Consider the following 14,697-nt stretch of genomic DNA (forward strand, 5'->3'; position numbering starts at 1 on the left):
ACATACAAGCAGCTCAGCCTGGGTCCCTAAAACAGGTACAGTTGTGAGATCTCTCACAGATGATGCTATCAGTTAAAGGTCTCTCCTCTGCACCCCTGCAAACCTACTCCTTGGGAAAGAGCAATTGAGGCTGTGACAAACCTCCCAGACAAGATCATTCTAGGGATAATTTGGCCAGCCTAATTATCCCATGTTTATTAGATAAGACTCAAATTGCATGAGAAGGCTTGCAAGCCCATCATTTTTTTTTTTGTTGTTTTGGAGTTTTCAAGTTATTTATCTGATATCTCTGATTTTGCTGGGAGAAAATGATTTCTTGCTCCCAGGCAAACTAAACACACAAATTATGGCAGTGGCTCCCTCCTGAGCCCTATAAAGGGGGAGCCTAAGATCACAGGCTGGTGAGTTGCATCTCAGCTAAGGCTTAACCTCTTATTTCAGCTTTCTGGCCTTCTCAGCATGAGCCGCCAATTCACCTACAAGTCAGGGGTTGCTGCCAAAGGGGGCTTCAGTGGCTGCTCCGCCGTGCTCTCAGGGGGCAGTTCATCCTCCTACCGGGCAGGAGGCAAAGGACTCAGTGGGGGCTTCGGCAGTCGGAGCCTCTACAGCCTGGGGGGCGCCCGGACCATCTCCTTCAATGTGGCCAGTGCCAGTGGGCGGGCAGGGGGCTATGGGTTTGGCCGGGGCCGGGCCAGCGGTTTTGCTGGCAGCATGTTTGGCAGTGTGGCTCTGGGTCCCGTGTGTCCGTCTGTGTGTCCTCCAGGGGGTATCCACGAGGTCACCATCAACAAGAGCCTCCTGGCCCCCCTCAATGTGGAGCTGGACCCTGAGATCCAGAAAGTGCGCACCCAGGAGCGGGAGCAGATCAAGACCCTCAACAACAAGTTCGCCTCCTTCATCGACAAGGTGAGACTTTCTGGAGAAATCGGAGCATAGAGCCCCTTCCTTCTTCCACCTTCATGACCCTGAGGGCTCCCTGCCCGGGGAAGAGGAAAGCAGGACATTTCCCTAGGATACGGACACAGCCGAGGACAGAGCAGGGATGAACTGGACAAACCTTGGACATCAGTGCTGAAGGGTCTGGGTGGATAGAGAAGGGGAGGAACTAGAGAGCTTAGTCTGCGAGGGTTTCCAGGGGGCAGGGAAAGTGGCAGTGCATGAAACTTAGAAGCCAGACAAAAGAGAGGGCCGTGGCAGCCTAGGATGTCTGGAATGCTATGAGACCCCTCTTCTCCTGTCATGGGACCCAGACCAACTCAAACTCTGGTCAGAAGACAGACTCATAGCCTAGAATACACCCCAAATATAAGGTGAGGTGCCTGGGGATCAGTGGGGCACTGGTGCAGTGGTTCTCGAAAGCGGTCCCTGAACTGGCAGCCTCAGTATCACCTGGGCCCTCATTAGAAATGCATGTTCTCAGGCCCCACCTCATGCCCGCTGAACTCTGGGGGTGGGGCCTGAGAAGGTGCATTTATAACAAGCCCCCAGAGTGATGCTCAGGCACACTTGAGTTTGAGAACCACTGAGGCATGAAGGGGTAAGAATGTCTTGGGAAGCAGACTTCCTGAGCTTCGGGGGCAGGGAAAGCTCATCAGGCATGACAGTGAGGTCGAGTGGTAAAGGCTGAGTAGGAGTCTGCCAGGCGGAGGTGGGGAAAGTCAACCTAGGGAGAAGGAGAATTTACCCGCAGCATGAAGGACTTGTCTGGAGAGTGGGGACACCTTGGGTTTGTGTGGGTGTTGGGCTGCGCACCTTGGGAAGAGTACAAGAAGGAATTTGGATTTGACCTTGTCAGTGATGTGGGACCACGAGAGGGGTTTAAGCAAGGGAATGGTATGATATTTATAGGCTGACACTTGGGAATGCTGGTTCTTCCCCTGGGGTAATGCTCTGAGAACCTAGAGTTGGACGTGAAGACAACATAGGAGGGCCTGAGACCCCAGAGCAGCTGAGTGCCAGCCTCTGGCTGGGCTGGGAGAGGCCATGACCAAGGCGACAGAGAGCAGGCAGAGCATAGGCCAGGCCACCGGGCTCTGAGCAGAGACGCCCATGAGCATGAAAGCCAGCACAAGCCAGTTTGCATGTCTAAGGACTTGCCTTAGAGAGCCGGTCCGGGCTGACCACTGACACTGATCCAGGCAGATTTCGACAGGTGCAGAGGAGACAGATGTGGACTAGAGAGAAATGAAAATGTTGAGCCCTCTCCTGCTCCTAGGGGCTGCTCCCAGAAAGAGAACCTCAGTCAGACAAAGGACCGGGACAGGGAGGGGCATAAGTGACATTTCCTAAGGGCTGGGGTTTACCCTTTAAGCTAATGCAGCATAAGAGAACATAGGAAAGGAAAGGAAACCATCCAGGAAAGGAAACCCCACAGCCTCTTTCCATGACTGAGTGCCTGCTGATCTGGGTTCCAGGTGCGGTTCCTGGAGCAGCAGAACCAGGTGCTGGAGACCAAGTGGGAGCTGCTGCAGCAGCTGGACCTGAACAACTGCAAGAACAACCTGGAGCCTGTGTACGAGGGCTACATCAGCACCCTGCGGAAGCAGCTGGAGACGCTGTCCGGGGACAGGGTGAGGCTGGACTCGGAGCTGAGGAACATGCGGGACGTGGTGGAGGACTACAAGAAGAGGTGAGCGGGACCTTATGCCCAGGCGGAGTCACCTCCTGTGGCTGGCCTTTCCCAGCAGGCACTGGGACATTTGCTTCTGGCCTCAGGACCACTGAGCTCAGGTGGGGGTGACCCATCCTGAGCTCCTCTGCCTGGGCAAGATGAGGGCCTTCTCCGGGCAGCCAGGTGGGCTAGACCAAGGACAACCAGCCTCTGGGCAGTGGCAGCGTTGTCCGGGCAGGTGGCCACCTTCCTCCTGCTCCCCACCTGAGAGAGCGCAATGTGCCCACTCCACAGTCTCTCAGCTCCTAAGCTAGCTCACTGTGCCCCTGAGTTCCAAGGAAACCCCCCAATAGGGCAGGGAGTTAGCATTTCTGTTGGGCTTCCTCTCTCATTTCCCTCAGGCCCTGGACATTTGGGCCATGCTTCTTCTTCTTCCTTTCCCAGGGGACAGTTCTGGCTTCCTTGGGACTCATGCTTAGGGATAGGGTAGTTATTGACAGGGGTGCCAGGCAGCTGGGTGACACGAGAATCATGGCTGAAAGGGGCAGCAACCTGTTCCTGTGATTTGGACACTGAGTGGGAGGAAGAAGAACCTATTCACTTCAGGCAGCAGAGGAAATCCTGACCCCAAACCATCCTGTCACCTGGCCCGGGAGGCGGCTGCTTCAAACCCTGCTCACAATGCTGAACAAATAGGCCTAGTGAATTAGACAATTTGCAAAGATGTAGAATAATACTTATTATAAGATAAGTAACATAGGCATCTCTTTTCATAATGAGCGCACACACACACACCCATACGGAGCTCACTGTGATGCCTTTCCTGCAGGTATGAGGAGGAAATAAACAAGCGAACAACTGCTGAGAATGAATTTGTGGTGCTTAAGAAGGTGAGGAGGGGTTGCATATCCCTGGGTCACCCAGGGAGTGGAATGTAGAAGGTGGGAGGAAGTAACATCAAAGAGGAGACTGAGGTTTCCATGGAAGGGCCTGGAGCTAAACTGCAAAGAAGATGGAGGGCTTTGCTGCTTGGGACATCTTGGGACACCTTGATGATTATCTAGAACATACCACGTTGTCAGTCCCCATGTTTTGTGTAAATGGGCAGGAGCCCAGACGTGGACAGTCAATCCCCAGGTCATGCCCACTTTGGCTTGGGAAACAGGACATGCTCAGAGGAGTACAGGTTTCCCTTCCAATTCTGCCTGTCGCTGGCAAATCGCTGGGGCTGCCCTCGGCTCTGACTGCTGAATGAGCGACGTGGTGGGGAGGACAGGGCTCTCTCCCATACCTTCTATTTGAGAAACAGAGGCAGTAAAAAGATCCTGTCTTTGGATGGGACAGAAGGAGTTCCAGAGGCATGAGGAATTTGTGCAGGGTCTCAGTGAGTCCTGGGTAGAGGTCAGGTTTCTGGGCCCCTGGTCTTGAGTCCGTTCCCTGAGGCAGCTAGCCACAGAGTTGGCACTGGGGTGCCAGTTCCCAGGAGAACACTGCCTGGGGTTGCAGAAGGGGAATGTCATGGGGTCCCTGGATTTCCTTAGGATGTGGATGCGGCTTACATGAGCAAGGTGGAGCTGCAAGCCAAGGTGGACGCCATGGACAGAGAAATCAAGTTCTTCAAGTGTCTGTACGAGGGGGTAAGCCTCCCCCAGCCCCAGCCCCAGCCCCAGCCCTGTCTCTGGAAGGAAAGACAGGAGAATGAGCAGTTACTTACTTATCAGTAACTTTAAGAGCCCAGAGATCTCTAGCATTTGGATGCTTGGGAGGTTTGTAAATCAAAGGTGAGAGTGACATCTATCCTGATGCCTTCAAATGACATATGCCATCAGTCCCAGCGTAGCCTCCAGATGCCCTGCTTCCACTTCTTTCAGGAAGCCATGGGTACTTAGGGGGTTCCCAGTGACCTTTAGTGGCGCACATTCTCATTTCTGCCTATTTTCTCTCTGCCGCTTGGAATATTTCCTCAGGTCATTGGCAGGAATCCCCAGGGATGGACATAGTGAGTCCTCAAACCCTTTCTACTGCCTTGGTGACCATCTGGTTCAAGCCCCAGCCTGTTTGCCAAGCACCTGTGGGCTCCTGTGTCCTTAGTGTCTCTCATGTGGTGGCTGAGGTGTTTCCCTTCCACTTTCTCCACTCCTGATGCATCTCGGGTGACAGACGTAAGGGCTGTTCTCTGCCTGGGCTGCATCCAACCCTCTTGGCAGTTTTAGATGTGTTGTTGACACCCTCTGGTGTGGTGCGCTCTATTCTTATAAACTTTGGGGAATATAGCTTGTGTATGTGTGGGAGGATTTTGGGGCTCCCCTGCTGGAACAGGGCCATCACCTTGGCACCTTCCTCTGTTCACAAAAGGCATTTCATGCTTCCTTGTTCCCCTGCAGGAGATCGCTCAGATCCAGTCCCACATCAGTGACACGTCTGTGGTCCTGTCCATGGACAACAACCGGGACCTGGACCTGGACAGTATCATCGCCGAGGTCAAGGCCCAGTACGAGGACATCGCCCTGAAGAGCAAGGCCGAGGCCGAGGCCCTGTACCAGAGCAAGGTGAGCTGTGTATCTCCCTAGTCACATGGTCCAGGGCCTCTGGTTCAGTCCCATGACCCACCATGGCCCCCACGTTGCCAGGGAGCTCGGCACTGTCCCGGGCTCTAGGGGAACCCTGAAGGGAAGAGAAGATGCAGCTCTGTCTTTAGGGTCCACTTAGACTATGGCAGCCATGGGAGGACACACACAGCTGAGTGCAAATGGATGTGGCACAAACAGAATTCTGGGAGACAGGTGAGGGAACTAGGCTCAGGGGGCAGATCAGGAACGACTTCTGGAGGCAGAGTTTTGAACTGAGCCTGGAAGGGTGGGAAGCATGGGGAGTCAGCATCTCAACTCCCTCGTTAATTACAATAAATTAGGGGGTCTCTTTAGTATGATCTGAGATCAGGTAACTCCTACCTTTTCATTCAAGTCCAAATCCAAGAATAAAGGGGGAGTTTGAGTCCCTTAGATCTTAACTCCTCCTAATGGGTTGTGGGTGGGGAAATGATTCTTTAGATAATGTGGTTTCTCAGATCTAGATGGCAACTTCCTAATTGTTCCTTGCTGTTTACCAGGCTCCTTCTCAAGGGAAATCCACACTCTTGAGACCTTATCTTGTCCATCCCTCTGCCTCCTTGCTACCCTAGAGACAGAAAGATTTGGCCTCCAGGGATGGGAGGAAGAAAGGCTTTCAAAGCCTAGGAGACAACAGAGGCCAGGGCTTCTTGATAAATATTCCAACTCCAGTTCCCAGTCCCAAATCCCTCCGCATTACTGCTGCCAGCCAGGGACAGGGATGGATGTGTGGCCTAACTACTCTAGATTGTCAGTGGCCAGTGCGTAACCTCAGGCTCCTTCCAGAAGAATTAAGCAGGTCCGTACAGACACTGTAGATCATTTGCTATTTGGTGTTATCTACACCTGCACTTTCCCAGTGAGGGGTAAGCACTCATTAGACAGAATTTTATTAGTGTAGCAACACTATTATGAGGGCCTACTCTTATCACTTCCCTTTTGAAGGTGAAGAAGCCCAGGCTCAGGGAGTTTAATTAACTTGCCAAGATCAGTCAGCCAGTAAGTGATGGAGCTGGATCTGAATCTATGGGACTGACTGCTAATTCCGTGGTGTTTAGACAGAAAGTCAGGATAGGACTCTGGTTCAGAAGCATTTATGAGAAGGGCGTGGGGTGGGTGGAGAGCTGAACGACAGGAATTTGCTTCCCCATTTGCCGCAGAAGAAGATTGCCTGGTGTTAGAAAAGGGGGAGCTCGTGCCTCTGTCCCAGTCAGTGTGTGGGGAGGCTTACCAGGCTCACACAGCCTTGCAGAGAAGCCAGAGAAGGCCACCTGCCCTGCCCCCATTCATTGTCCCAAGGTTAATATCAAAGGAAAAACACCGGAGCATAGAAAGAAGCCCCCCATGCTTTTGAGGGACCTGGCATCTCTAAAAGGAATCCTGAACCTAGGGCCAGGCTGGGGCCAGATATGAGACAACTGGCAAAGCCAACCATCCAGATAGCAGGGCACAGCCATCAGAGTTCTGAATGTCACATGTGTTTGTGTTTCCCTTAAGTCAAATTCTGGGGTAGAAATGGAATATTCTCTGTTGACTATTTGATGGATGACATCAAAGGCAGAAATAATCCCAAACTAATACATGACCCAAAATCTATGACTAGCGGTATAGCTAACTTTATCCCCACCACAAACACAAAATGTTCCTCCATGTTTTTATTTTTTTAATTTATTTTTTATATTTATTGGGGTAACAATTGTTAGTAAAATTACATACATTTCAGGTGTACAATTCTGTATTACATCATCTATAAATCCCATTTTGTGTTCACCACCCCCTCCATGTTTAATAAGACTGCCAATAGCCTGGGGCCAAGCTGAGCTGTGAAAGGAAGGAAGTCACAGAAATACAGGGGCAACTCATCAGTTCCATTTTTGGTTCATTCCTTCAGCAGATCTCTTTTTTTTCTTTCTCTATTTAAATTAAATTTATTGGGATAATATTAGTAAAATTATATAAGTTTCCAGTGTACATTCTATAATACATCATTTGTATATCGCATTGTGTGCTCACCACCGAAAGTCTAGTCTCCTTCTATCACCTATATCTGTCCCCCTTTACCCTCTACAACATCTTCCCATCCCTGTTCCCCTCTGATAAACACCATACTATTGTCTATGTCTATGAGTTTGTTTGTTCCTTTGTTACTTTCTGTTTTATGTCCCACATATAAGTGAAATCCTATGGTTCTTGGCCTTCTCCGTCTCATCAGACCTCTTTTGAGTATCGGGCAGGCACTGTGCTAAGTACTGGGAATTCAAAAATAAAAGAAAGGGTCCCTGCCATCCAGTCATTCTGAATCTGATTGGAAAGACATAGAAACGTGTGATCACAGCACAGTGTGGTGAGACCTACGGACTGTTGTGCCGGGAATTATGGGAACAGAAGTGCACCCCATTAGGGTATCAGGGAAAGCTCCCTGGAAGAAGTGACTCTGCACTGGCTGAGTTGGAGCCAGCTATGGAACAAGGGAGGATGAATGGGGTAGGGTTTTCCAGGTGGAGGGAGAGGCTCATGCAAAGATTCAGAGAACTGAGAGCATGTGGGACATTTAGGGAATGTGGAACTGTTTGGCACAGGTGGAGAGCCAGGTAGGTGATGGGCAGGGGCAGTGAGAAATGAGTCTGGAGAGGCTGGTGGATGCCAGATCTCAAAGCACCTTGAGTTTGATTTTGACCTTGACTTTGAAGGGCTATAAGAAGAGGAGAACCATAACTGGAGTTGTGTGTTATAAAGTTGCAGTGTCGAGAGCATGGGACTTTCAACAATTCTTATGGTCAAATCTAACCATCAGTGAGATCAACTGTGCTTAAGGCAAATAAAGAAATCCAATGAACCGATGGTTGAGTGGGAGGCGATTAGTAGACCTGGTAAAGTTGGGAACCCATTACCCACCTCTACCATACTCCCCAGCCAAAGGCACAGTCTACCAAGGTGAGGTCAGCCAGGCCCTAAGTCAAGGCCTCTGCTTTGGACCCTCTTCTCCCAGTTCCAGGAGCTCCAACTGGCTGCCGGTCGGCATGGGGATGACCTCAAACACACCAAGAATGAGATCTCAGAGCTGACCCGGCTCATCCAAAGGCTGCGCTCAGAGATCGAGAGTGTGAAGAAGCAGGTGAGGTGGCTTTGGGGGGTCCTGCTTCACTCCCATGCTTTGCTCTAGGAAGTGGGGCAGGACAGAAGAGGGTTGAACTACAGTGAGTGCATGGCGGGTGAAGTGAGGCTCAGGGTGCCTTAGAACTCAGGGGGATGCTACCTCCTGGCCCTCAGTGCTCCAACCTGGAGACGGCCATTGCCGATGCCGAGCAGCGGGGGGACAACGCCCTGAAGGACGCCCGGGCCAAGCTGGACGAGCTGGAGGCCGCCCTGCACCAGGCCAAGGAGGAGCTGGCCCGGATGCTGCGCGAGTACCAGGAGCTGATGAGCACAAAGCTGGCCCTGGACATCGAGATCGCCACCTACCGCAAGCTGCTGGAGGGCGAGGAGTGCAGGTGGGTGATGGGAGGGGTCTTAGAATGCTAGCGCTGGAAGAACATCTGCAATCCTCTGATTCAGTTTCCCAGAGTGTGGAGGGCAGGCTGCTGGAGGTGCTTTGCAGGTCACTCACGAACATAGCCTTAAATAGCATCTGGTCAGGTAATGAAACAGTTTCCTTTACAGTTCTCCTTCCAGTCCTCAGACTAAGGCAGAGAGTAAGTCTCAGCGTGGTGTTATTATGCCTTTAACACTGCCCTGACACTTGCAAATAATCCTATTAATAAAGAGATACAGATCCCAGGTTGGAGTCTCTGGGCAGACAATAATATCGAATCAAAAAATTAAAAAAAGAAATTATTTTCCTTATATTTCTTTTTACTGCCTCTGTTTTGTTCCATTTTGGTCACATGGTACTGGTTTTCTATTTGCCCTGGCATATAAAACTTCCTTTTAAGAGAAATACATTTTTTTTTTTTGTCATAAAAGGGAGAGTCGATGAAAAATACTAACTCTGTAACAGTATGAGTTGTTCATGGTCATAGCAACACTTGGGAGGGTGGTACCCGAAGCACTGCCATTTGAAAAAACTCCATTTTAATCTAGCACAGATTTATACATGAGACCGGAGAGAAGTTACCGCACTTACAATCATACAGTTAATCACACTAGTGGCAAGTTCTGATGCTCATATTTCCGCATGTGGGCTCATTCAGATGGTAGCCTCTCAGGAATGAAGAAGTGGGTTAAGGAGGAACTCAGCAGGAGAGACTCGGATGTGGTGTAGCTGGGGGGGCAAGGTTGCAAGTTTACACATCTCTGAAGTGGGGAGAGTAGACTGAGGAGAAACGGATGTGCTTAGAGACACACAAGTGCAGTTTATGCCACCCGGACATGAGCTGGTCTGGCTGAAAATTTCAGCCTGTGCTGGGGGTAACTCGAATTCCATGTGATGGAGCTTCACCTGTGCTTTTCTCTCCGTACAGGATGTCTGGAGAGTACACCAACTCTGTCAGCATTTGTGAGTATTTCACACTGTAATACTTTTAGTCTGTTAACAAACACAAAGTAAGTGGATGCCTGCCGCTGGACCCCGACGCGGCAGCTTGGGCTCTGCCTGGTAGAGTTCCATTGTCGTAATTGCCTCCCTTGCTGAGACCTGCTGCCCCTTCCCTCCTGGAGTCAGCTCCCCATCACATTCCGGCCCTTCCCTGATCTCTCTCCCATGCTGGGATGAAATTCTCAGCCCCACCCTCTTCTGTCACCCCCACCTGGCTTTCCTACAAGATGGATGCCTGCAAGCCATGAGCAGGAAGAATTGTACCTACTGAGAGTAGAGACCAGCACAGACACGCCTGCACAGCCAGTTTTAATGCTGGCCCCACAGGGCTCAGCTTGGTCTCCGTCTAAGATAGGCGAGCAAAACTCCCCTAAATCAACCAATCAAGAAATCATTTGGAAAACTAAGAATGTGTTCTAAAGTTAAATGCAAGACTTGTTGGCTTATATGATGTGTGGGCACCCCGTTCTTCAGGGGGAGTCCCACTACTTCTATTTGTTGAAAGAATGAGAAAGTGCCTGATTGGGGGGTTCTGTGGGATCTGGGCTATTTCTCCCTGTGCTTGAGCTGCTCAGAAATTGAACATGTGTCATTCAACTGAAGTCTACAGTTGATGTGAAGTATTTGCTAAAGGAAGAGACATTTAAGTTAGTTGGGCCTGGGAGGTTGGAGGGGACTTAGGGTCACCCCTGTCCTGGGACACACGCTTATCATTCCTCTCTCCATCCTCCACAGCTGTCATCAGCAGCTCCACGGCTGGGAATGCGGGCACAGGGGCCGGCTTTGGGTTCAGTGGTGCTGGCACCTATGGCTACCGGCCCAGCTCTGTTGGCTACGGCATGCTGTCTGGGGGCTGTGTCACTGGCAGTGGGAACTGCAGCCCTCGCGGGGAGGCCAAAACCAAGCTGGGGAGCGGAAGTGAATTTAAGGACGCTCCAGGGAAGACCTCAGCTCTGAGCTCACCCACCAAGAAAACCATAAGATAATAAAGTGAAAGACAGCTGTCTGCCTTACACTGGTTTCCTTTGGATTCCCTTCTCCAGGAAATTCCTTTTGTCACATTTGTCACTGTCTCCTTCTTGGTTTGCTTTGCTACTGACAGCCCCTTTCTTCCACCTCTCTGACTTACTCTGTCTTAATGTAGAATCAGGATTCTAGCCCATCCTTCTGCCTTATAGGAGAAGGTTTTCTCTCAAGGGTAACGCCAGTCCTCCTGCTGCCCTTTCAGGCCCTGGTGTAGGGAGTTATTGGCCATGTGTTCATGGATACATGAGATTACAGGCCCACTGATAGGTCTGTAAGAAGTTCTCCTGTGAGAGCAACATCAGCTCGGGAGAAACACCTGGTTATAGGTTGTGCCTTGCATGGTCCCTGCAGGTTATATAGCTGGAGTTCCCCTACAGGCTGGTCCTATCGATGATGGAATTTATGCTCTCAATGTTCTGTTTATGTTCTTGTCTTCGTTCAGGCCTCACTTCCCTGCTTCTTGTGTGCCACCAATAAACCGATAAAACTCATGCAGGATCAGGCTGGTTCTCTCTTCTACATGTGGAGGGCACTGAGCTGGAACCTGGGATATCGGAGGTCCAGTGTGTTCCAGAGAGCCCCCAAGTAGCCTTAGATCTGAGTGAAAAAGATCCTTGCACACCCGTAGGATCCCACCATCACCTCCAGTGGGTTTTGTTCAGGATTGAGCTCTGTCCCCCCATCCCCAGCAGATTCACCTTCTAAATCATGCTTTTCTCAGGCCAACGCTCCAGTGAATGGTCAATCTTTAAGAATATTCAGATTATCAGCATGGAGAGGGAGCCAACACTTGTCTCATGGCAAGATTTAAAATTGGTCAAGAGGCAGAAGGCCATTCCAGAAAGCCTGGGACTCGAGTGAGGCTGTTCCCAGTTCTCTGGGGAAAAGCCAAAGGTAGATTCTCTTTAAAGTAAAGACTCATGTTCTCTTGGTCCTTGGGGAAGTTTTGCTGGTTTGAGTCTGGATGTGAAGGTATATGGGTATGAGTTGTGTTTAAATATGGGGCCACCTCTGTTACACACACAGCTTCCAAAACATTCTGCACTCAGAGATTTCTCTTAGGTCCCCAGGTTATGACGATGCTGTCAGGATGCAACAAGCTACCAAGAGCAAGTGAGAGGCTGGCACACATTCAGGCCGGGGCTCATAGGAACACCTGAACAGGGTCACTGGGAGTCCAGAGAGAGTCCTAGAGTTCAAATCAATAGCTTTGAATTTAGATTCAGACCCTGCAACTTGGGGGATCATGAGCACAGCTCTCAAATCTTTTGATCTTCATTCCTTTAGCTATAAAACAGGCAGAATAATACCCCCAGATTGTTGCTAGGCTAAAGTGAGACAACGTGAGGATGTCTTGTGCAATGCCTGGTACAAAATTCATGCTTAATAAAGGTTCATGGAAATATAATCTTGTCTTCCGTCTTTTTGGTTCAAAATTGGACTTCATCAGCTCACCGAAAGAGGTGTTTAGCTGCTGGCAGAGCAAGTCACAAAATCCAAACATTAAAGAAACCATCTTATAAATTATATTCGTTTATTCATTGCCCACAGGAGAACTGGCTGGCAGAATAATTACTCTCAGGGCACACATTACTGGGGCCAGTGAAGAAATTGCAGTCAGTTCAATGAATGCTATTATTATCTATCACATACCTGACATGCAGAGGCTACAGTGATATATAAACCTCGTCTATGCCCTTAATGGAGACATAACCATAAAATACAAAACTGCTGAAACATGAGATGTTGGCAACAAAAGAAGATATTGAGACAACAGACAGGAGAGTGAGGGAACATCAGGGAGGTTCCAGAAGCCTGACAGGGGAGGCAACGTGCAGAGCTTCCAGAGGATGGCGTTTTCTAGGTAGACGAGAGTAGGGAAGGAGCTTTGTAGCCAGAGGCACTAGCATGGTGACAATAGGAGTTATTGCTGGGGTGAGAGGTGGCAAGCTGAGGAAGTACAGTGAGTGGAGACAGAGGGTGCAATGGAACCTGGAGCAGGGGAGGCAGGCAGCAGCCACATCAGAGAGGACCTTTCAAATCTGCTAAGGAGCTGGGATTTAATGCTGTAGAGCTTGTGAGAGAAGCTAGTACCTTGGGCACCAGATGGACCCAGGTTTGAGTTCTCCTTGGCCACTTACTATGTGACTTAGGCAAGATACTTCTGCTCCATGAGCTTCAGTTCCCTCACCTGTAAAAAGGGGTTAATAACAGTAGTTCCTCATATAGCTGTCATGAGAATTAAATGGAGTGAAAGAATGTATAAAACTTATTTAATTCAGTGACTGGCACATCATATGCTATTAAACCATCGTTACTATTATCACTCTCAGTATTACTAGGATAGACCAATCTTTTTTTTAAAGATTTTATTGGGAAGGGGAACAGGACTTTATTGGGGAACAGTGTGTACTTCCAGGACTTTTTTCCAAGTCAAGTTGTTGTCCTTTCAATCTTAGTTGTGGAGGGCGCAGCTCAGCTCCAGGTCCAGTTGCCATTGCTAGTTGCAGGGGGCACAGCCCACCATCCCTTTCGGGACTCGAGGAGTTGAACCAGCAGCCTTGTGGTTGAGAGCCCACTGGCCCATGTGGGAATCGAACTGGCAGCCTTCGGAGTTAGGAGCATGGAGCTACCGCCTGAGCCCCCTGAGCCACCTGGCTGGCCCCTAGACTAGTCTTGTAAGAGGCTTAAGTGAGAAGGGAAGTAGGGAAGGTTTAATAGTGATCAGAAGATTATTTGATAAACAGGAATTAAAGATCAAGAGAATTGGCTATTAAGAGGTATTGCTACCATCCAACTCTTTATGCTTGGATTCAGGTCATTAACACTGACTGCCTCAATGGACAAACACTGAAATCTCAGTGGCTTAATCTAACACAAAAGAGGTTTATTTCTCATTCACAGTCTGAGGCAGGTTTGGGCAGCTCTCCTACATGGTTCTCCCAGTGGGTATCTCAGGGACCTAGGCTCTTCTGTCTTAAAGCCCTGCCACATGGCAAACGTGACCTGCAAGGTTACTGGGACAGGGGAAAAGAGACGGAGGAGACACATGGACTATTAACTGCTGCACCCTAGAAGCGACACACTTGAATGCCACTCGCATTTAACTGGCCAACACGGCCCCAAGGCCCCACGGAATCCCAAAGGTGGCTGAGAAATGAGGAGCATGAGGACACTTGGTGAGCACCAGCAGTCTCTGGCATAACCTTCCTCAGGGTAGATACTGACACTGGTCCCAGCCTGAGAAATCTTCCTCCTTTGAGCTGTACTGGGATGATGCTCTCTAGCCCAGACAAATACGCTCTCTTTGGTTTTGACAATGTAACCCTGGGCATATTGCCATAAACCAGATCAGGCTGCACTTATTATACTTAAATTTCCTTCATGTTTTTAGGAGATGTAAGTATGTTCGAATTTGGGGAATTTAAAATTGATTTAATTGTGAATGGAGATAACTTGTTCAGTGCTTCTTAAAGTATATTCCCTAAAATCCTGGTTCCTATAAGATATTATTTGGCCAAAGAGAGGGCTCTATGGTCAAAAAAAGGTTTGGAAAACACTGAGGTTTTTTGACATAAAAAACACTTTATTTCTGATACTAAATCAGCCTTCCTCCATTTTCTCTAGATGTTTTTTAAATAAGTCATTTATAAATATATGCTCATATTAGAAAATTTAAAAATATTAAAAAGTAGAAAAAAATAAACCTTATTCAGAATCCCACTTCCCAGTCACTCTGTGTGGAAAACACTGAGTTGGGCATCACCCTTCGGGGCAGCAGAAAGCATTAAGCATATTAATGGATCTAAAGTCTGGGAAGAAGTTGGCTGCTTAACCTTATTTTTTTTTTTAATCTATCATGAAGTCCATCCCCACACATTTTTCCTACACGATACATAATAATTTCTTAAGAACTA

The 14,697-nt window shown here is 49.2% G+C and overlaps 1 protein-coding gene across 1 annotated transcript; it reads left to right on the forward strand.

Annotated features, from left to right (window-relative positions):
• Window positions 1-459: 459 nt before the first annotated feature.
• LOC109443757 (keratin, type II cytoskeletal 73) lies at window positions 460-10,740 on the forward strand. The gene is made up of 9 exons (XM_019724502.2): window positions 460-906; window positions 2,415-2,629; window positions 3,441-3,501; window positions 4,153-4,248; window positions 4,996-5,160; window positions 8,210-8,335; window positions 8,491-8,711; window positions 9,681-9,715; window positions 10,490-10,740. The coding sequence occupies exons 1-9, from the start codon at window positions 460-462 to the stop codon at window positions 10,738-10,740; spliced, it is 1,617 nt and encodes a 538-aa protein (XP_019580061.2).
• Window positions 10,741-14,697: the final 3,957 nt, after the last annotated feature.

The sequence above is a fragment of the Rhinolophus sinicus genome, linkage group LG02 (genome assembly GCF_036562045.2).
Source record: "Rhinolophus sinicus isolate RSC01 linkage group LG02, ASM3656204v1, whole genome shotgun sequence".
NCBI classification, from domain to species: Eukaryota; Metazoa; Chordata; class Mammalia; order Chiroptera; family Rhinolophidae; genus Rhinolophus; species Rhinolophus sinicus.